This window comes from Podarcis filfolensis (assembly GCF_964270895.1).
Source record: "Podarcis filfolensis genome assembly, chromosome: 1".
In the NCBI taxonomy this organism is placed as follows: Eukaryota; Metazoa; Chordata; class Lepidosauria; order Squamata; family Lacertidae; genus Podarcis; species Podarcis filfolensis.
In genome coordinates, this window is record NC_139604.1 from 37,101,679 (window position 1) to 37,124,578 (window position 22,900).

The following is a 22,900-nucleotide window of genomic DNA, read 5'->3' on the forward strand; positions in this document are numbered from 1 at the left end:
CGTATCCTGAAATAACTATCAAGTGCAGCACATGGCAGGATCCGATTTCCTGGCATTATTTTGATCTGTGGTACTAGGACATATCTGCTCTTATAGGTGGGAATAAGTACCGTATTTTTCGTTCTATAGGACACACATTTTCCCCTCCAAAAATTAAGGGGAAATGTGTGTGCGTCCTATAGAGCGAATGCAGGCTGCGCCGCTAAGCCCAAAGCCAGAACAGGAAGACGGAGCACTGCGGAGGGCTCCGTCTCGCTGTTCTAGCTTGGGGATGGCTGCGCCCACAGCCTCCCCAGGGCAGCGGGGTGTCTTCACCCCGCTGTCCTGCAGAGGCTAGCAAGGCTGTTCCCAAGCCAGAACAGCGAGGCGGAGGGCTCCGTCTTGCTGTTTTAGCTTGGGGACGGCTGCGCGCACAGCCTCTCCAGGGCAGCGGGGTGTCTTCACCCCGCTGTCCTGCAGAAGCTAGCAAGGCTGTTTCCAAGCCAGAACAGCGAGGCGGAGGGCTCCGTCTTGCTGCTCTAGCTTGGGGACGGCTGCGCGCACAGCCTTTCCAGGGCAGCGGGGTGCCTTCACCCCGCTGTCCTGCAGAGGCTAGCAAGGCTGTTCCCAAGCCAGAACAGCGAGGCGGAGGGCTCCGTCTTGCTGTTTTAGCTTGGGGACGGCTGCGCGCACAGCCTCTCCAGGGCAGCGGGGTGTCTTCACCCCGCTGTCCTGCAGAAGCTAGCAAGGCTGTTTCCAAGCCAGAACAGCGAGGCGGAGGGCTCCGTCTTGCTGCTCTAGCTTGGGGACGGCTGCGCGCACAGCCTTTCCAGGGCAGCGGGGTGCCTTCACCCTGCTGTCCTGCAGAGGCTAGCAAGGCTGTTCCCAAGCCAGAACAGTGAGACGGAGGGCTCCGTCTTGCTGTTTTAGCTTGGGGACGGCTGCGCGCACAGCCTCTCCAGGGCAGCGGGGTGTCTTCACCCCGCTGTCCTGCAGAAGCTAGCAAGGCTGTTTCCAAGCCAGAAAAGCGAGGCGGAGGGCTCCGTCTTGCTGCTCTAGCTTGGGGACGGCTGCGCGCACAGCCTCTCCAGGGCAGCGGGGTGCCTTCACCCTGCTGTCCTGCAGAGGCTAGCAAGGCTGTTCCCAAGCCAGAACAGCAAGACGGAGGGCTCCGTCTTGCTGCTCTAGCTTGGGGATGGCTGCGCGCAGAGCTTCTGCAGGGCAGCGGGGCGCTGCGCTCCAAAGGCTTCAGGGATCTTTGAGGCTGGCGGTGAGGGAAAGCAGCGCTTCCCCCCACCACCAGCCCCACAAGCTCTGGTGATTGTACCTTGAACGCACCTTGTTTTAGAGCGGGAGAACAAGAAAAAAAAAATTTTCCCTGTTCTCCCCCTCCTATGGTCCGGTGCGTCCAATGGTCCGGTGCGTCCAATGGAGCGAAAAATACGGTAATAAAAAGAGAACAGAAAAATGGAGAAAGAGGAGTAGTAGTAGGAGTAGTAGAAATAGTAGTTGTTACTATTATTAAAATTTGTATAACGCCCTATACCTACAGGTCTCAGGGTGGTTACAACATGAAATCACAATATAGACTTCTGGTGTACTCGTGTGTCTCTGGATTGAAACCATCACTCCTAAGGCATAGCATATTAGCAGTATATTTGCTCAGAAGCAAAACAGACAGGGTGTTTTTAAACACATTCTATAAAACTAATTGCCTTCTTTGCTTATGTATCGGTGTTTCTGGCCTCGTGGCAGGAATTTTAATTGGAAAAGGAAATGCAAACTTTTTTATCCTTTCATTCTTTTTTATATATCCCCCCAGAGGATATGCCCCTTTCTTTTTCTTTTAAATATACGTAAAAACCTGTATTTAACCCTGCTGCTATTTTAAATGCCTTGGGAGCACCATGTCCTCTCATACAGCGGTGGGCGACTTCAGACTTGGGGAGCAAATGCTGCTCTCCAGCCCTCTCCGTTTGGGCCTGGGGACTTTCCCCAGGCCACACACTCCTCTCCAGCCACACTGACCCTGCTTTGCACCCTGCTTAATTGGCTAGAATATGTCCTTATCTCTAATGGTGCTCTTTCTTTTCTGGGATGGGGGATAGAAAGAGGTATGTGACTGTATCTAGAAACTAGCCTAGGTTACAAAGGCCAAATTCAGTTTTGCCTGTGGCCACTGCCACCTCTGGCCCCTGGAAATATGCTCAGAAGAAAATGTGGCCCTCAGAATACCCACCTCTCTAATAGTTAAGGTGGGTGGGTAGTTCTGGGCTGCCCAGTAGGAGAGCAAAATAGGATTCCCCAAGAGAAAACTGATTCTGCATTCCTTTTCATCTAGGTCTTAATGGAGTTCATTCTCCACTGTCAACCCAAATCCTTTCTCAACTTAAATGGTTCTTTGGGGTGGGAGTGGAGATTTGGTTTGCAGGAATAAGCATTTCTTCCAATCTCAATTAACTCCCCACTCCAGAAGACTGTTCTAAGTGCTAATTAGGAAGTCCTCCTAACCAGAGAAGGGACGCAGGTAGCGCTGTGGTGTAAACCACTGAGCCTTGGGCTGGCCGATCAGAAGGTCAGCGGTTCAAATCCCTGCAACAGGGTGAGCTCCCGTTGTTCAGTCCCTGCTCCTGCCAACCTAGCAGTTCAAAAGCACATCAAAGTGCAAGTAGATAAATAGGTACCGCTCCGGTGGGAAGGTAAACAGAGTTTCCATGAGCTGCACTGGTTTCACCGGAAGTGGCTTAGTCATGCTGGTCCCATGACCCAGAAAAACTGTCTGCAGACAAACGCCGGCTCCCTTGGCCAGTAAAGCGAGATGAGCGCTGCAACCCCAGAGTCGTTTGTGACTGGACTTGACTGTCAGGGGTCATTTCCCTTTCCCTTTTACCTAACCAGAATCCTGAACTGTAAGTGAATTAGAGTTGGGCAAGATGTGTCTGATGGGAATTAATCAGAGTAAGAAGAAAAGCCCTTTCTCAGGTTCTAACGAATTGTTCTCTCGCTTGGTGAAAAGCGGAAGGAGCCCTAATTGCTTAGTATCTTGGAATGGCTGACAGGGATGTGAAATTATTATCCGGAGACTTTTGCCATCAGGAGGCTTCAGAACTTCATAGGAACATCTGGGACTGAGTGTTGGGCAGCCAACACAAAACCCAGGCAGGGTAGCCCAATAGCATAATTGGCATAATTCAGAATACCCCATAGCATCTTGTTATGGGTGTCCACTTATATAATTCCGTTTTCCATATTAGATGCTTTAGGGAGCCAGGTGCTAGTGTGGGAGATTTCAGCAGTGAGAAACCTTTATACAGAATCTGTTTTCCCTTAAGATATATGCTAAGTAAGCATGTGTTATTCCCCCCCCCTCCATTTAATTGATTGAATTTAAGTGCTTGGGTTTCTATTTTGGCAATCACACACAAAACTATAGCCCACAGACAACAACAAAAAATATTTTAAATGTGTGGTTCAAAAAAGTGTGACTGCCTGTCACAAAGTTTTGACAGAAATAAAGAAGTAAACTTTTTTTGTCCCTTTTGTTCCCAGCTATTAGTTAAAAGCAAAAGAAATAGGTTAGCTCACTGGTTGTCATAGCTGAAAGAAAACATAGCTGAAAAAAGGGTTTGGAAAAATGTGAGATTTCAAAAATGGTTCCACTCCAGTTGTTGAGCTGAAAAGCACTAGAGTTCTGTTCAAATATTTCCTTGCTTTTCCTGCTGAGTCCTGCTGTTTTTCTGGGCAGTGTCAGTTTTCTATCTTGTCTATGAAGCAGTGAGAATTAGGAGGAGGAATGATTTTAACCCTGTGTTAGATAGTGTAACTGGTAGACTGGTAGATAGTGTAACTGGTAGACATGTACACACTGGGAAAGGGGTAGTGATATCTGAGGGCTATGCCTGTTATCCCCAACCTCTTTGGGTTGATTGTAATAAGTTAGGTAAAGGCTTGTGTATGCAAGTGCCAAATAAGAGACCCGTGCTGTCCAGTTTTGCATAGTATGGATTGTTACATGCGGAGTTGCTGTGCCTTGGGGTGTTTATGCATTGTCTCCTTCGCAGAAGTGATAATTTTAAGTCATCGTTTGTTTACCCAAAAGGTGATTTGTTTGAACATCCAACCCAGCCTAGGAGACTGTGCTTTATTTTTGGCCTACAACTCTTGGTTTGTTTTAACCATGGTTTCACATTCTCTCTGAACTCCAGCCTTGCTTACCATGGTTTGGCCACCTTACCCCATCAAGGCACAAGGAAGAGCAGCTGAAAAACAAACTCAGCTTTGGAGAAACAAGCCATGGCTTGTTTGTTCTTCTCCAAGACAACTCATGGATTGTTGAATAAACCATGGTTAAAATAAATGATGGCTTAGCATTATGCATGAACACAGACAATGTATGGAGGTCAGGAGGGAGCTAGGGACACTTACCTCTTGTCCACCTAGGTCAGTAGTTGACACAGTAATAAAACCAACTTGCCCTGAAACCTGCCCTTAATTTCTGTTGCTATTGGTTTAAAGTTGTTACCATTGGGGCGGGGACCTGTGCTGAGAAGTTGTTTATGGTATTGTTGGTTTAAGGTTATGAAAACCTTTAGCTGCACAAAACGATCCTATTAAGATTTGCTGGAAGGAGAGACATACATGGTCCTTTAAGTCTGATTTGATTTTAAAATAGTTATCTTGGTTTGCTCAGCTTGGAAATATTTCTGACTTCTCTAATGCACATAAGAATTTGGGAGGAAGTGTAGTGCAGTGGTTTAAAAGAAGCTCTTTTCAGGTGTTATGGTTAAAAAGGGAACATGAACATATTAGTCTCAACTCCAATAACCCCACATGCACTGTCCCCTCCTCCCAATACTCTGCCCCTGACTCAATGCCAAGGTCGCAGGTTAAATCCCCATATGGGACAACTGCATATTCCTGCATTGCCAGGATTGGACTATATGATCCTTAGGATCTCTTCCAGCTATGATTCCATGATGCTCCATATTGAACAGGAAGGTCTGAGGGAGCTTCTAAGCACAGTGCGGTAGATGTAATTCAAAGCCTCAGCACAATTGGGCATGCTGATACGGCAATATTCCCGATCATACAGAGGCAGCATTCAGTTGATTGAGCTTAGAAACCTCTTTCAAACCTTCCAATGCTGTCAGATCAAGGGTGGATCACACAGGACCAAGTGCATATGTGGATGCGGGGTTGGAGAGGATACACACTTCCAGCTCATGTTTACATTTCCGTTTCAGCAACAACATCTGATTAGTGATAGAATGAGGTGAGCATTGAAACATCTCCCATCACCCCAGTCATGATCTCACTTGGTGGCCTTTGGCAAGCTGCATTTTGATCCGCAGCCTGTAATGCAAGGGTGCTAATACCAGGCTGATGTATGGACATGTTAGGTCATACATGTAGAATTTTGCCCATGTAGGAAAAGGCGCCATGGATACTAGCTTGGGTCCAGGGAACGGTAATGAAGAAAGCACATTTAGTGCTGTTCCACAACCTCTTGTGCAAGACCTAGTACAAGATATACTGTAGTACAACATTGTTTCAGGGTTAAGGTTACAGTATAAGAAAAGGCCAATAGGTAAAACTGCAAAATGCAGTAAGTGAACTCCAGTGGGTCATAAAAAGTGAGCTTGCAAGTTTTGAGAACAAGGGAATGTTTGCCCAAGAGGTTGTGCCCATGAAGGAATTCTTTGGAAATTACTTTTGTCTGTAAAAACAGACCTTCTGTTCTTGGAAACTACTACTTCTGCTAGTAGTTAAAAGTAAAGGTAAAGGACCCCTGACAGTTAAGTCCAGTCGCGAAGGACTCTGGGGTTACGGCACTCATCTTGCTTTACTGGCCGAGGGAGCCGACGTTTGTCTGCAGATAGTTTTTCTGGGTCATGTGACTAAGCCGCTTCTGGTGAAACCAGTGCAGCGCACGGAAACGCTGTTTACCTTCCCGCCGGAGCAGTACCTATTTATCTACTTGCACTTTGACTTGCTTTCGAACTGCTAGGTTGGCAGGAGCTGGGACCAAGCAACGGGAGCTCACCCCGTCATGGGGATTTGAACTGCTGACCTTCTGATCAGCTAGCCCTAGGCTCAGTGGTTTAGACCACAGTGCTACCTGCTGTAAAGCAGTAGGACACCTTTAAGATATATTAAATAAATTGATGAGATGTGTTTAATGAATGGATTATTTTGCTCTCTTTTTTCATTAGTTTGGTTGCTGACGTCGTGGTGTTCAACTCTGCTTATAATATGGAGTCATTTCTAACATCTATAGGGAAGTTTATGAAGCTGATGCCTGACCATAGGCCTAAGCATCTGGAAGAGTTAATCAGACCAAAATGCCAAGTCCTTTATTTTCCAGTGATGTTCCCTGATGTGAGCAGGTTGGTGGCTTTGCAATTTCTTCTCTCTGTTCTGTGCATTCGTGGTTCCTCAGTTCTCTTTATACTGATGATTATTACCTGGAATTTTTTGCATGGTTTGTACATTGGAAAATCAGAGGACGTATTACATTGCTGTTACATTTTTCATTCAGAACTCAAGAACAGAAGAATATCAAATGACTTAGCCAGGACTACTTGTAAGAAATGCCAGCTGTGCCAGTCCTGCTGACAACAAATACATATATTGAATATATGATTGGGCGAGGCACCAGGCTACCTTTGAGTTCCTGAGATATAAAATTCTCCCCCAAAGAAGCACACGTATTACCTTCCTTCACCACCACCCCATAGTTGTTCATTTACACTTTCCCCTTTTCGTCCTCTCTATCCATTTCTGAAGTTGCTTTGAAATTTTCTGATCCTACTTGTTTCAAGGTGCAATGAAGTTGGGGGTGGAAGAGGTACTTTATTTGACAGTAGGAATAGTATTTCACTCCAGGATACATTACCTGACTGACTTTATTAGATTTGTATTTTGCAAATAGCTATGGCCCAATTTAAAAGAGGCACTGTGATTGGATCTCCTATTGTGGTGGTTGTTTTAAAAAATTCAAAGCAGCGGCAGGAGAGCCCAAATTGAATTGGAGGAGTGGGGCTGGGTGTGTGTAACCGGCCCCTTACTTTTATCTGCCTGGTTTTAGTGTGTGCGATACTAAGAATGCTTAACATTCAGTGGAACCTACCCTATCTCTTTCTTTGTGAGCATTCTTATTGGGAGGAGGCAAACCCAGAACTGCGAGTCATACAGAGACATAATGAGCAGCCTCTCTGGAGATGTAACTGCTGCTTCTCCACATCTGGTAGCAGATGATGTGCAAGACCTTTGCCTGAGACCCCTGAGAGCTGCTGCTGGTCACAGTAGACAATACTAGAAGGTCTACCTGTCCTCACATCTGTATACCTATATTTTGAGATCATCATCACCAGAGGCTGTTGTCTGGGTTCTCACATTGGGATATGGTGGTGGCTACTGGTAGAAAGATACTGTCAGTGCTTATGCCCCATCTTTGAAACCCTCTCTTTATAAAGGAACATGTAGCACCCATTCTGATATATTTTATGGTGCCTTTTATTTTATCCGACTTTTAAACTTGTGTTGATCTGTTTTATTCTTGCTTATATATTGTTTCTGATACCTTTATATATTTGCTCGTTGTGTTTTAAATTATTTTATTGTAAGCCCCCACCCTGCGTAAGTTCCTTGAAAGGCAAGCATAAATCTTCATAATAAAATACACATATAAATAAATATCGGACTAGATGGACTACTAGTCTGATTGGTATAAGGCAACTTCTCATATGCTAGTTCCTAGTTTGGAAATGACTATGTTGCACTTTTGGAACTGTAACAAATTTACTTTGCCTTATAGTTTAGATAAGGGGCCGCCAGCGACTTTATATACGTTGGTTATTTTTTAATATGTTTTCTTATTATTTAAAAAGTATCCTTTCTAAATTGAATACTGCGTTGCAAAAGAACACACAGTTCAGATTTCTTAATGTATTTATTTGAAAATAAATACTTTCGCACCGGCTTTTGTTCAGGAGTTAATATGAAAGTTACATGTACCCTTAAAGTCTCAGTGTATTTTATATTGCTTGACATTGTGTAAAAACTATTCGATAGAATCCAGCATAGTATGAAAGGACTGCACCTTCCTCTTGTCTTCCTGCAGCCACTTGCCCACCCCAGATCTGCTGTGGAAGGGCTCCTGACACCCCAGAATACATTTTGAGGGTGTGTGGAGGGGCGTACCAGGATGGAGGAAAGAGGAAAATGAAGACTTGTTGTATGCTTGTATAAGAATAGGGTTGGATACAGCCCCCTGTGTTTAGAAACCAATTATGGTTCCTGGCTCTAAATAAAAATTAACATCAGCCTAAGATGCCAAGGATTTAATTCTTACCAAGAACAACAATTCATGACCCAAGTTGTGCATTTTCAGCTACAGCTACTGATAGTTGCTGTTATTCCGCCCCCCCCCCCCGCAAGATCATGTGTTAAATAAATCTTGAATGCACCTGTGGCAATTGAATGCAGTTTATTAATTTACTCTGTATTACTGCAGTGAAATCTAGCTGAATGGAAATGGAGGAGAAAAAGGTTAAGAAATATCATGGCCAAACTTAGATTCATAAAGCAAGCTCTTCGCCCAGAGTGGTTTTCGAGTTATTTTCAAATGGTAATTTGCTTTATCCAAACCAAACTCATACAGTGTAAGTAAGTGATTATTTGCATGACTGACAGTCATTTGAATGCCTGCAGTCTTTTAAAAATGCATAATTTTGCAGAGATGTTGGGGTGGGGGAAATATGAACAGCAGAATAACCAAGGTGATTTCTCTCTCCTCTCCTTACTTTGACCTCCTTTTTAGTTTTTATTGCTGTTAACATGATTTTCTTTGTATATGGGGAAGGAGATGAACTGAAAACAAAATAAGGCAGTGCCATTAAGGATATGGCCATGATTTGTAAAATAATCTTCATTTTATGTTAATATTGTGTCTGTAAAGAAAAAAACACACCAAACACACACACACAAACCTTTGGCCCTAGATGTGGGCTACATAGCTGGAGCAGCACATAGCATTTCACTTAAGAAAATCAATTTTGTTTGTAGCTTTTCTTAACCAAAAATCCACATGTGTTCTAACAGAGAAGTTGTTGTAATTAAAATCTGAATGTAATGTATACAGTCGTACCTCTGCTTACATATCCCTCCAGTTGCATAAACTTCAGGATACATAAGCGGCAAACCCGGAAGTATATTTCGGTTTTTTGCCGTGCGTGCATATACAGAAGCGGTCTACCGCTGCTTGCACGTGGGCCAAGGCAGTCTCTCCGGTTGCGAAAACCTCGGGATCCGGCCGGACCTCTGGAACAGATTCTGTCTGCAACCGGAGGTACCACTGTACTTAGAATTGAATATTCAACAATGCACCAAATATTATTTGGCTGATTGGAATTGGTGTGGCAATGTGGAGACAGGTCTTCCATTTTGAGTGAAAAAATATTTGAATGTGTATATTATTTTCATTTTTTGGGGGGGGAGTTAGGGCTCCCATTGGCGGTAGTTGCTTCTGCTGCATCACTGTATTTTGCAATAGAGATGCTATTGGATTTTTTTAAAAAAAATTACCCTTAAGTTGTGTATTTAGCAGACAATTTTAATTTGCTTATAATTAAAGATATATATATTAACCAATATATTTAAAATAATACAAAATCAATACATTTAACCAAATATTTTTCTCAAAAGTTCAGGATAGTGAAGAAAATAAAACAGGATGAAACATGAAGCTGTAAAACAACAGCAAGATGAGAGCAGAAATAGCAATTGATACTTAAGGTTAAAATCACAGATCAAAAATAGAAAACCAAAAAGAAATTGTGCCAAAAAGAAGATTCAAGGCTAGTGTGGTGTAGAGTGTTGGACCAGGATTCAAATCCCAACTCAGCCATGAAGTTCGTTAGGTGACCTTGGGCCACTTGCTACCTCTCAGCCCAACTTATTTGCAGCGTTGTTGTGAAAATGAAATGAGAATAGGGAGAACCTTGAACTCCTTGGAGGAAAAGGTGGTCTATACATGAAATAGTAAGTCATAAATAAAATAATTTATGTTGGGGAAAGGATTCCTGAGACAGGGAAGCACCCCATTGTGGGGCTACTGCCCACCTGTCCTCTGAAGATTGGGGAAACTGACAATGGGAAGCCCTAGCAGGTTCACGTCAGAGAAATTGGTCTTAAAAGTAAGTAAGTATATTTTTATTTATACCCCGCCCTCCCCGGCCAAGACCAGGCTCAGGGCGGCTAACATCAAATATCAAATATATTAAAACACAATCAAACAATTGATTAAAATACAGTTTAAAAATTAGAATTGGGATAAAATTAAATGATTGCCCACAAATTACAACCATAGGGGTCGGGAACCTCAAGTATTCATCAGGGCCAGCTATCTAAGTTGGTCCCACATGAGCCGATAAAAGGGCCAAAGAGGTAATTTACAGGGTCCCATAGAGGGGGGGGGTCAAACTGGCGGAAGGCCAGTTTGGAACAGCTCCATCTTGCAGGCCCTGCAGAAGGATGTCAAGTCCCACAGGGCCCTGGTCTCTTACAATAGAGGGTTCCACCAAGCTGGGGCCAAAGCCAAAAAGGCCTTGGCCCTGGTTGAGGCCAGTTTAATCTCCTTGAGGCCCAGGACCTCCAAGATATTATTATTTGTGGACTGTAAGTTCCTCCATGGGTCATACCAGGAGAAGCAGTCCCGTATGAGGGTCCCAGGCCGTATAGGGCTTTAAAGGTTGAAACCAGCACCTTAAACCTGACCCTGTACTCCACCAGGAGCCAGTACAGCTGGTATAGCACTGGATGAATGTGGTCCCACAGCAAGTACCCCATAAGGAGCCTCTAAAAGTGCACTTTTAGATTCAATAGGTGTTTTGTATTGAAATCTGACAGCTGTTTTCAAGGCACTATGTAAGGATCATTCAAACTGTGTTTGGTTTTGGCCAGCAAAATTTCCATAACTGTTATGGGAGATGAGATACCTCATGTATTAGATGGTCTTTTGTGGATTCTCACTTTATCTCTGAATGATATTTCTGTGTTCACAGATGTATTCTTAGTCTGCATGGCTTCTGGTTTCTTTACACACCTTTATCTACCCTAGCCATCACAGGCCAAATTTGAAAAGTGTGCTGTGCCACCCACTGGATGATCAATCACCTGATGTCACAGTGGTGATCATCAGGACTTCATAGCATCAAGCATCTTTTTTGCAACTTTATCAGACATTAACTATAACTGGATTTTTAGATGGATTGCCTTTCACAAATGTTTCTATCCCAGCTGAAAGTTTTCACAGATGTGCACCCACATTAACCCTGTAATTCCTCAGAGACAAAAGGTTACAGCAGAACTTGCCATTATTTAGGGCAGGGGTAGCTAATATGGTCACAGCCATACATTGGTGGACTACAGCTCCCATCAGCCCCAAGCAGCATGGCAAATGGTTCAGGATGGTTGAAAGCGCAGTCCATCAACACCTGGAGAGATCTCCATTGTCTGCCTCTGATTTAGAGCATTCTTGGGATTCATTTAGAAATCTAGGGGCAGCCACCCAAGCTTTTTTGCCACTTGAAGTGGAATGGCTTGCTGCCAGTGTTGACAACTTACTTGTCTGTCCACTGCTGCATGACACTGCCACCTTCTCTGTGCAGGAAAATCTAGCAAAACTGTTCCACAGAAAATGTGGTCCTTCATCACATGGATGTCTGTGAAGGAAGGTATGACACTGCTTCCTCCTTTACTAGTTGCTTTAAAATTTAAGTGCCTTTAGGACACAGATTTAAAATCTACATTAGCCAAATGACAGCACGGAATAACAGATAAAAAGGGAACAGATGGGAGAACTCAGGTTAAAAGTTAATGAGAGCTCCTTTCATTAACACAACTTGTTGGTATTATATACAGTGCTTGCCTTAAATCCTAAAAAAATGAGGAAAGAGAGATCTCTCTTTAAACTATGGTTCTTTCATGGGAAGGGATAATAGGGACAAAATGAGAAATTCAGCTTTAGTATAGGTCTAATATAAGAGACACCCTGTCCCAAATAGTGAAAAATGCCTGATGGCTAACTGAGATGATCCTGATTGAAGCAGCAGAATCAAATGGAGGAAGAAACACCATCAAAGTGGCAAATTGTGATACAGCAAGCATAGGCCAGATCAGGTGCAAAGATTCCCCATTTTGCATATTGTGCGATTTGGCAAAGGAAGAAGCCATAGAGGTCAGTAAAGGTATGGGACCCCTGACTGTTAGGTCCAGTCACAAACAACTCTGGGGTTGCGGCGCTCATCTCGCTTTCTTGGCCGAGGGAGCTGGCATACAGCTTCCGGGTCATGTGGCCAACATGACTAAGCCTCTTCTGGCGAACCAGAGCAGCGCACGAAACGCCGTTTACCTTCCCGCTGGAGTGGTACCTATTTATCTGCTTGCACTTTGACATGCTTTCGAACTGCTAGGTTGGCAGGAGCAGGGACCAAGCAATGGGAGCTCACCCTGTCGCGGGGATTCAAATTGCCGGCCTTCTGATCGGCAAGTCCTACGCTCAGTGGTTTAGACCACAGCGCCACCCGCCTCCCTCATAGACATCAGTACTCTCTTGCAAATACAAAACCTGTCTCTGCATGCCCTGCCATCAATTCCTAATTTTCTGTTACCCTTGTCCTTCTGTCACCTCCTTCAGGCTGTCCATCTACCTTACACCACCCTCTTGAGCAAGTATTGTCAAAGTCTCATTGCAAGTTACTGCTTGTCACCCAAGTGGAAGAGATTGCTCTGTAGTAGTTGCTTGTTTCTTCTTTAAAACATCTTCTGATGGGGGAAGGGGGAGTTTTTTGTCTGCTTTCCTTTAGTTAATGTCAGTAACTCAACTGAGGTCTTAGATTAGCCTTCCACTAGTTCCAAAATATACTGCAGTTGAATTCTCCATGCAACCTACTTAATTTTATTATGTTGGGTTCTCGTCATGTTGCATACAACGCATTCCCATAAAAGTTGCATTTTGTATTTACAGAGAAATTTCTCTTGAGAGTTAAGGTCTTGTAAAACATTCTTGTTCTACAGCATGAACGAATTATTACACTCTGGGGCATTAAAAGTGAAGTGTACTGAAGAAAAGAATTTTTTCATTAAAATGCAGTTTATATTGATAAAACAGATTACTAGCATTTGATGAAATGTGAAACTTGGATCTGCCCCTATCACTAAATCGCCGGTAGGTTTATTTTGGCAGGAAGACTAGAATGTAATGTATATCAGGACCAATCATTATGCAGTACCTGTTAGTTTTGTATTCAATTAAATTGTGCCTCAGTAAAGTAGTTGGAAGGTTGTGGCGGTGGGGGGGGGGACCTTGCTTATTCTATCTATCTTGAAGTAGCAGAATGTAGTAACCAAGAATATTTGAAAAGAAAAGCTGTTGTGTTATCAGTTTTGGCACGGTCATTTATCAATCAGTATTTTAAACATTGACAAGTGGTAATTTAATAGGGAATGACCCTGTTGGCAGGAAGTTCTAATGACAGATGATGCAAACTCATTTATCACTATGGGGCTGTGCTGGCTTCTTACCTTTCTCAGTATCACAGCTCATATTTTCCAAGTCTGGGATGTGAGAAGCCACAAAGGGGAAAACCTATGGCAGAGAGCCTGCAGCCACTCCTATCTCTCTCTCTCTCTTGTTAAAGTAGTTAACTCTTGATTTACACATGTTCTCCTAGTGTGGATTGAACAGCCTGATGGTTCGATAACAATTTGAAAACATTCAATGTGTGTGTGTAATATCCTCTATTTAAAAATGATATGTGTGTGTGTGTGTGTGTGTGTGTGTGTGTGTGTGTGTTTGTGTGTGTGTGTAATATCCTCTATTTAAAAATGATGTGCTCAGCACTTGGGCCATGCTGGAAGCCATTGGGCCATGCTGGAAGCCTGAGCTGCCCTGACTTGTGAAGCATCAAACCAGCTTGTGCATATGTGGGGAATGAGGGTGGGGAAGGTCATCCCCCAGCCTATGGAAAAAGTAAGAGGCAGAACACACCAAAAACATGTCTCAGAGGCCTCTCATGCCTCTAGTTCTCTGGACCCTTTTAGTTAGTTATTGATGTTTATGTGACTAGAACGTCATCCTTGTTCAGAGGCCACACTAATCTTTGTTTTATTGTTCCATTTCTTAGTTATATGTGCTGCTGAAACAACCACAGGCTCTGTTAGTGCAGGGAAACTGCTGGTGGCCAGGATGAGAGCAGCATATTGTTGCAAGCTGAGTTTTTGTTTTGTTTTAGTTTTAGCATAAACAGCCACTCTTCTTAGGTGACTTTACTCAAAGTTACATAATATGAGTAAGAATAATTTATTATTTATTTGCCGCCCATCTGGCTGGGCCACTCAGGGTGGCTTCCAAGAAATTATAAAACCACAGCAAAACATTGCACATTAAAAACCTCCCTATACAGGGCTGCCTTCAGATGTCTTCTAAAGGTCAGATCGTTGTTTATTTCCTTGACATTTGATGGGAGGGCATTCCACAGGGAAGGCGCCACTGCCAAGAAGGCCCTCTGCCTGGTTCCCTGTAACCTCACTTCTCACAGTGAGTGAACTGCCAGAAGGCCCTCAGAGCTTGACCTCAGAGTCCAGGCTGAATGATGGGGTGGAGACACTTCTTCATGTGTCCTTTTTCATCTGGCTTGAGCCCCGCCCCCCCCCAAGTGACACAGTGATTCAGAGGACACTCTGATGGTGCACATGCTTCTGGAAAATGCCCCTATTTGGGGTACTCTGCCCCAGAACCATTTGTCTTTGGGTTCCTGCATTGTACTACTGCAAATGTTGAATGATGTGAGGGTGGGGTGTTGAGTGCAAGAGGAGCTGCCTTCACACTGAACCTATGAAAATTTCTCACCTGTTCCTGAGTTAATGTTTATGTTTATCACCTGTATTGGGCGGGCAAGGGATGCTGTCAGAAGTTATTATTTGCTCAATTTACTCAGTTGCTTTATTTTCAGTGTGCATTTTGTAGGTTGTTATCTTGTAGCAAGAAGCAAAACTACATGTATTTTTACAGATAGAGATCAGTCATTCTTTAAGAATGGGTGGGGTGAATACATCAGTTGGGGGGGTTACTTGGGATTTTGATTTTGATGAAATTTGAGGGATTGACATGTTTTGTATCCTTGCACATTCACTTTATGACTTTATGACCTTTACCTTAGTGTAATCTACCTTGACAAATCTTGGAACTGGTTTTTGAACTCTGGTTAAATTGGAAAGCATTTTGAGGGTTCATTGAGGGCAGTTTTCCAATGGCAAATTTCTCTACAATGTGTTAGTGGCCAGATTGTTGGTATGTTCACTCCCTTCTGAATAAAAAATAAAAATAATTTTTGCAGTACTTTTTAGTGTACAAAGTGCTTTACTATTCTTATCTTAATTGTGATTTATATTTAATTCAACATTTGCTTTGCCTTCTCTGAGTTATCAGTATGGATAGTTATCAGGCAACCATTTGAACGTTAAAACTCTGTGGGCGGCATTTTTTCCTCACCGCTGACAACTGGATTTTGCAAAAGAAAGTTGAGTTACTGTAAGCATAGTGTAATGTACTTTTCTGGAAACCTGGACATAGGTGATAAGAGTGGGAGCTTTTGAAAATAGGAGCCTTATTTTGGTGTACAGATGGAAACTAAGCTCCTGGGGTTGGGCCGTGGGAACCTGCCTATTTTGAGGTGAGGAGCACTAGAAAATCTGACTAAGAGTTTTTTGTTTTTTTGTTTGAAATGCTTGACTTTCTGCCTGCTTATATTTTATATATATATTACTGTTCCGAAATGCTTTTTACAATTTAAGTCCTTTAAAAAATATAAAACACTACATTTCTATATATTTATTTTCTATATTTTTCCCCTTTCTATTTTTTATTTATATCCTGCTTTTCTATGACAAAGTCCTCCTTAGGGCAGGATACAGTATATTATATTTTAAAAGAAAGCATAATAAAGGAATCTGAAAGACAATCCACAAGGAATCTGCAGCATAATAAAGCGCAACAAGAAGAATAGCTTAAATTAAAAGAGACAACAGCTGGTCAGTAAGCTGTCCCCTTGTGACTACCCATAATGCTGCTGTGAAGCATCAGTCCAGGACAGGGGTGGAGAACCTAAGGCCAAATGTGAGGCCCCTAGGCCACATCCATTCCCCAGCCATGCATTGTCTCCCCAGGCCTCAACCCTCACTATCCCTTCTTCACAATCTCCTTGAGTGTTTCTGCCTGGCTGGAATGTGTCTTTGACATCTGATAAAGACTCTTATTTACCTTGGTGGAGGTGAGGGAGGTAGAAATTGGTCTGCTGTACAAACCTAAAGCTTGCACCCATTGTCTCTACCCACTTTAGCTTGGCTCCTACCTACCACTGCTTATCTGGGACTGTAGCCCCTGGGCTGAGAAAGGTTGGCCACCCCTGTTCCAGGATATTGTGATTATTTTAAAGTGGTGGCTTCTCAGCTTTCCACCATCGCATCCTTTAGGAAAGGTAACCTGGTGTAGCCATTGAATATGGTAGCCTCTTCCAGGACACTGGATACTCAGTAGCTTCTCAGGAGTGATGGGTGCTGTCATTAGGCATTTCCGCTTGACTCTGGGCGTTCTGTCACAGTATTGGGGGAAATGAGAGACTATGAGTTTTTGTTTGTTTTAAATAAGGACTGGAATAATACTAGGGACCCTGCTGCCAGTACATCTGAGAAGCGGCTCATGCAACAGCACAAAAGTTCATGCAAAAGTTCATACTTATTGCTTGTTCTTGAAGTGTACCTCATAGTAATATATCAGAGGAAAGTCATTGCTGTTGTTTTATGTGCAGAGGAATGGAATAAAGGTGGATCTCGTCTTCGGTGTGTTTATGCAGTTTGGATACAGCAGGCTTTCTGAGAGATACAACAGCGTCTTATGGGCACTTAAAGACTACCAAATATATTATGGCATCATCTGATACAACTTTGTCTTTGCAGCAACAAAATTACATGGGTGCCCCTCTGGGAACTTATGGCAGCTTGAAGCTTTTGGTTCCCCAAAGCATCCTAGGATTTTAAAGGTCATGCACAGCACCACGGGCAGTGCCTAATTTCTGTTTCATTCTCATTCCAGAATTTTCGTAGTATCGCTCTGGAAACACTTGCTCTGTAGCCTTGTCTGTAATTGATGCTTCTTCACCATTGCTTGTACAGTTTGTTATACTGTGCCGTACGCAGAACACTAGAGACACATGGCATTTCTAATATTAGTTGACAAAAGCATCATACAGACTTTTTGGCTTTTCCTCAGACCAGATCCCTAATTGCCTTTTTAATGTGTAGCAAATGCATTATGCAAGTTGTTCACCTTTCAAGTCCTTGAGCCACTTTACTTCCTCAATACTCTGAAAGGAATTGGATCCTTCTTATAGTTATCTATTGTTGGAAGTTTGTTCCTGTTTGCCCTTTTTTGCAGCATTCGTTTTTGTGCGTGCCACATTGCTGTCCCTATGGAATGACTAGTGATTGTACACAAGTAATTCAAAATGGCATGCAGACCGTATTTTACGGACTGCCTTAAGTGGTGGTGGTGGAGTTCTGTAGCTGTAATTGTACACCTTCAGGTGGAAAAGAGTGGAATAGCTTTGTACTTCATTATATGTGGATATGGCACAACTTCATTCAAACTTTTGAATTCTTGTTTAAGTCCTTGGACGCTGCCACAGTTTCTTTCTCATTGTTTGGGGAACGTTTGGGTAAGCTACTCCTCAGTTGTGGCAGAGTAGTAGTGTCTCCACTGGGTTCTTAAAAAGTGAACTATTTCATGGTAAGTGTTTGCATTTTACAGCCTTAGACACTCTTATAGCTGCAGAGTGGTTTTTTAAAGTCCTCTATGTATGTGTCTTGAATGCACTGGAAAAATTAAATTTATTTCTTCATTACTTCATTTATTAATTGAATGTTTATACTCCTTAAACTAGTAAACATCTGTAAGCAGTTTGCAATGAAAATAAGAATAAGAATGCAAACTGAAGTTAATAACATTACATTAAAACTGGATAAAACATGATAAAACACAACTGTATATCACAAATAGAATGCAGCAGTGTAAAAAATGATTTAATTAGTTAAGATTACCCAAGTTTTTCTGGGCTCTGACGCTTAAGTTTTTAAGAAGAATTGAAAGGTAATTACTGCCTCAGCTGCACAAATTACCTGAGGGAGGGCATTCCAGGGAGTGGGTACTATTGCCAAGAAAGCTTGCTTCTGTGTTGTAACCAGATGACAAGTCACTGGTTGTGGAATGACCAGAATGCTCTCCTTAGAAGATCTTAAAGATTGACTTGGCCTGTACCGGGGGAGACGGTCTGCAAAGTATCCTGGTCTCAAGTTATTTAGAACTTGAAGTGCCGACAGCAACAAAATTTTGAACTTGGCTCAGTAGCTAATAGACAGCCAGTGCACATCTTTCAACACTGGTGTACTATGTGTAAAACTAGATGTACCACCACACAGTAGCAGTTACATTTTGCAGTAACTGCGGCTTCTTAACAAGCTGTAAGGGTAGTTCCACATACAACACATTACAGTAGTCTGATTGTGAGGTTACCAATGTACAGATTACTATGGCAAGGCTATCCAGAAACAGACATATGTAGTTAGTGCGCTGAATGAAATTGGTAATGGGTACTCAGAGCCACTGAGGTCACCTAGGCTCTAGCACCCATGATGGATCTAGGAGTACCCTCAAACCAAAGACTTTCTCCTTCAGAGGTAGTGCAACCCCCTATAAAGCTTGTACACCACCCAATTCCTTTACCTGGTAACTGCCCATCCATAGAGTCCCAGACTTTGAGAATTCAGTCTGCCTTGACTTCGTCCAGCACCAGTTTAGGACTTGCACAGACTCTCCTGATTCAAACAGGGTTGTTTGTCATCAGCAAACCAGTGACACCTTGCCCTAAGCCAACTGCCATGGGTGCTGATTCACAGTCACCCAAGGCAAGTCTGGAACTGACCCCATAAGTTGTAGAAAAACTGATGTAAAACAGTGCCTCCCAACCCAGATCTCACAAACACAGTTCAGGGGGGATGCCATGGTAAACAATATGAAAAGCCAATGGGAGTTGCAGGTGAATCAGCAGAAACACACTCCCCCGTCCCGTCTCCAAAAGAAGGTCATCCATTAGGGTGACTAAGACTGATTCTTTCCCCAAACTGGTCCTGAATGCACACTGGAATGGGCCCGCATAGTCAGCTTCATCAAAGAGGGTCTGCAGCTGAACCACTACCACCCTCAATCACCTCACCCAAAAACGTGTATTGGTGTTTGGGTGGTAGTTGGTAGTATACCTCTTGGTTTTTCAGAAGGGGCTGCACCTACTGTCAGACCAAACCTCCCCAGGCAGTAGTTTGACCAGACAAGGAGATAATTGCAATCTCAACATCCAGAATGCCCGCCTCCAACTCTATATTTAGTGTGTGCCCTCTTCTATGTGGTAGGCTGATAACAAATCAAGACAAACCATGGTTTACTTGAAAGCCATACAGTCCTGAGCTGTTGCTTGAAAAACAAGGATGTGTAAAAGACATGTATAGCCCTGCTTTAGGGCCAAACTAAATAAGCTGCTATAGAATTTGCCTGTCTTCTCTCAGACACACATGTTGCATGCCAGACCCTAGTGGAAATTCTCTTCAGATTTTCTGCTTTTATTACTTTACTGTTTCAGTTGTGTAGTACTATGTATGTTGCTCCTTTGCTCCTGCTTGTAGTAGATATTGGTTTACATTATTTCAGTTCACAGTGGGGGAAACCGAGTCACAGAGCAGTACTGCCCTAGTACAGCAAACCCCCTTTTTCCTCACTTAATTCTTACATTGGAGGAGCTTTTCATCAAAGGCTTTTGCTCAGATCCCTATTATCTCTGAGGTCTTTTATGCTATCGCTTCATCTGAATGTAAATGATCCCTCTTGGTTTATTCAGCTGTGCTACAGGAATGAGAGAAGGGTTATTTGCCACCACCCCCGCCCTTTAGTGAGCCAAACAACCTCTGTCCTCTCATTGGTTGCCAGTTATCTGGGTGAAAATTTTGAGAGAAGGATGGCTATCCATAAGTCAGAATGGAAGGCACTCAGGAAACAAAAAATGGATGATCAAGTAGGGATTTGGTTCCCTCCCACACATTTTTCTTCCCATAGGGCAGCACATGATGGGACCCATGCAAGTTTTACTATGTGACATCAAAATAATATAACTTCAGCTGTTGACAGTAACCTAGTCCTGAAGTCATCTATCCATATGTATGCCAGCAACTTATTATTCTGCAAGCATCACTTCATTTTGGCTTGCAATAAGTCCTGTTCAGTCATCGTGCTGCAGTGGAATGTTTAAAGCCGAAATGTGGATTGGAATCTGTTTGTTTGCAGCAGATGATTTGCCTAAGCTTTGATGCGCAGTCACTTTCTGACATTTGTGTATTTCAGCAGTGAACAATGTAAACTCATTTTCTGAGCACTTTGATTACTTGCGCATAGCAGTGCCCATGGCATGTGACAGAGAAGAGCACTCTATCCACTAATCAGATAGATATGCTTCAAGCGTATTTACACAAAATAATGAAAACAGCTGTTAGATACCTTTAAACTTGAGTGTGTTTTGTTATTAATCTACTAGCCCGTACACATGACACTATAATTCTTTGCTCACTCAAGTTGCCTTTAATGACACAGTAATAAAACTGAGAGGGATGAAAGTAATGGAATTGTAGAATGTAATGCCTCAATTGTTCTACAGTGTCTTCCTTTTTGCCAAAATAAACCACAATTAGGTCCATATGGTGTTTTTGAAGTTTTCAAGCAATGACCCTAATAAAAAGTAATGAATTTCTGACAAAAGAAAGCGTGGTGCTCTTTTAAGCAGATATCTTCACTATTGATCTAGATATGATTGCAGACTGATATGCTAATAGAAGAAGAAAGGTTCAACGTGCCTGTTACAAGCACTTTCATTTTCAGTTTATTTTAATCATATGAAATTCCATATGAAAAGGTAGAAACATGTTGTGATCTATTAATTATGCCTCCCTTTTAATAAGAGCTAATATTTTCAGATAACGCGTTGGTTCTTTTTTCTGTGTTACTGTTCCTTTGCTTCAGAATGTGAAGCCTCTGAGGTAAGAGGTGAACTCACATCCTGTGAGGATGCCCTTTTTCAGCAATGACAAGCTCACTTGAATTAATGTGTGTGTGTGTGTGTGTGTGCGCACACACACACACACACACACACACACACACACTTTAAAAGCTATTCTTTGACCCTCTGGCCCTCTCCATTTGTGTCGTTGTGAATGTTTTAGATACTAATATACAAGGGAAGGAACACTATCTTAGTACTAGGATGTTACAGTGATTTATCTGTTTCCAACAGCCAACCTAAGAATTCATAGTAAGCATTGGATTGCTTGCTTGGGTTTTCTTTATTTAGGGCCCAGTGTTTCTCAAGCTTGGGTCCCCAGCTGTTGTTGGACTACAACTCCCATCATCCCTGACCACTGGTCCTGCCAGCTGGAGTGATGGGAGTTGTAGTCGAACAACAGCTGGGGACCCAAGTTTAACAAACACTGATTTAGGCCTTGCTAAGTGCAAAAGGTCCTAGGGCTGAATGTGGCCCTCCAGGTCTCTATCTGGCCCTTGGAATTCTCAACAGGCCACACCCATCACTTGCCCTGCTTTTCACCCAGAATGTTTTGCCTTTCTGGACAAAAGTAAAATTTCCATTCCCTGCACTGTTGACATTTTCCTGTGGTATTTAACACCATGTCCATCTTGCCCTTACAACAGACTGGTCATGTATATGGTTCTAGGTTCAGGGCTCATTCCCGTAACCCAGTATCAGTTCTGGTACTCGGCTCTAGGACCTGTAAAATTATTATTAAAGACATGGACTTATTCAGAGAGACTTTTCTCCACTACTGGGTATTTGTAGCCATTGCCCATGTCCTGAGTTAGTGGAAAAGATGTCCTGGTTAAATGGTCGTCACGAGCCCTGCCAATGTTTCCTAGTGCTAGCTAGGGTAGGACATAGTTTTGGGCAACTGTGAAAAAACAGTAAGTGCCACCAGTATTGCGGCACTAAAACTCAGGGATAAAGATGGTGTGCTTGTATGCTAGTTGGGTTTATTACCAACCTGGCTAGCATAGGCCAACAGTGCATCACTTGCCAATGCCTCACCTTCCTTGCCATTAGTAGGACAGAATAAAAATTGCAGCCTTAAATTTGCAGTTGTTTAGCTGCTACTGGGTCACAGTCCAGTTCCTATTTTGTGCCCATTCTGACTTTTGGTGGGTGTGAGGTTGTGTCAGGTTAAGTACTTAATTCGTTCCGGAGGTCCATACGTAACCTGAAACTGTTCTTAACCTGGAGCCCCACTTTAGCTAATGGGGCCTCCTGCTGCTGCTGCGCCACCGGAGCACAATTTCTGTTCTCATCCTGAAGCAAAGTTCTTAACCTGAAGCACTGTTTCTGGGTTAGCGGAGTCTGTAACCTGAAGCGTATGTAACCTGAAGCGTATGTAACCCGAGGTACCGCTGTACGTGGTTTCACTGCAGTTTGACATCTGCCTTGATGCCATTTCAATTCTTACTCTCTTGCCCGTTTCCATCCCCAGTACGGCATTGAATATATGCATGACATCTTGCCTAATAGGTCTACTGCCACTTGTCAAGAGGAGTTGTACCTTGGTATTAATAGACTTCTCAGTGACCTTTGATAGCATCACCCGTGATGTAATTAGGCGTGTTTGAGGGACATTGTAGGTATGATTCATTCATTCCTATCTTGCTCTTGGAGTTTTTGCATTCTAGGCTGGCTTCTCAGATTCCATTTTTGTTCTCCCTCTTGTT

At 43.0% G+C, this 22,900-nt stretch overlaps 1 protein-coding gene across 11 annotated transcripts in view; it reads left to right on the forward strand.

Moving 5' to 3' along the window:
• Positions 1–22,900, forward strand: part of GTDC1 (glycosyltransferase like domain containing 1) — a gene marked incomplete at its 3' end in the record, with an annotated part of 248,619 nt that overhangs the window by 94,429 nt on the left and 131,290 nt on the right. For all 11 annotated transcript variants that reach the window (XR_014540988.1, XR_014540989.1, XM_083582549.1 and 8 more), the window contains one exon: positions 6,192–6,365. Coding sequence is in view for 9 of the 11 variants with exons in the window: in XM_083582549.1 (XP_083438675.1) it covers positions 6,192–6,365 (174 nt within the window). The remainder of the gene's footprint in view (positions 1–6,191; positions 6,366–22,900) is intronic.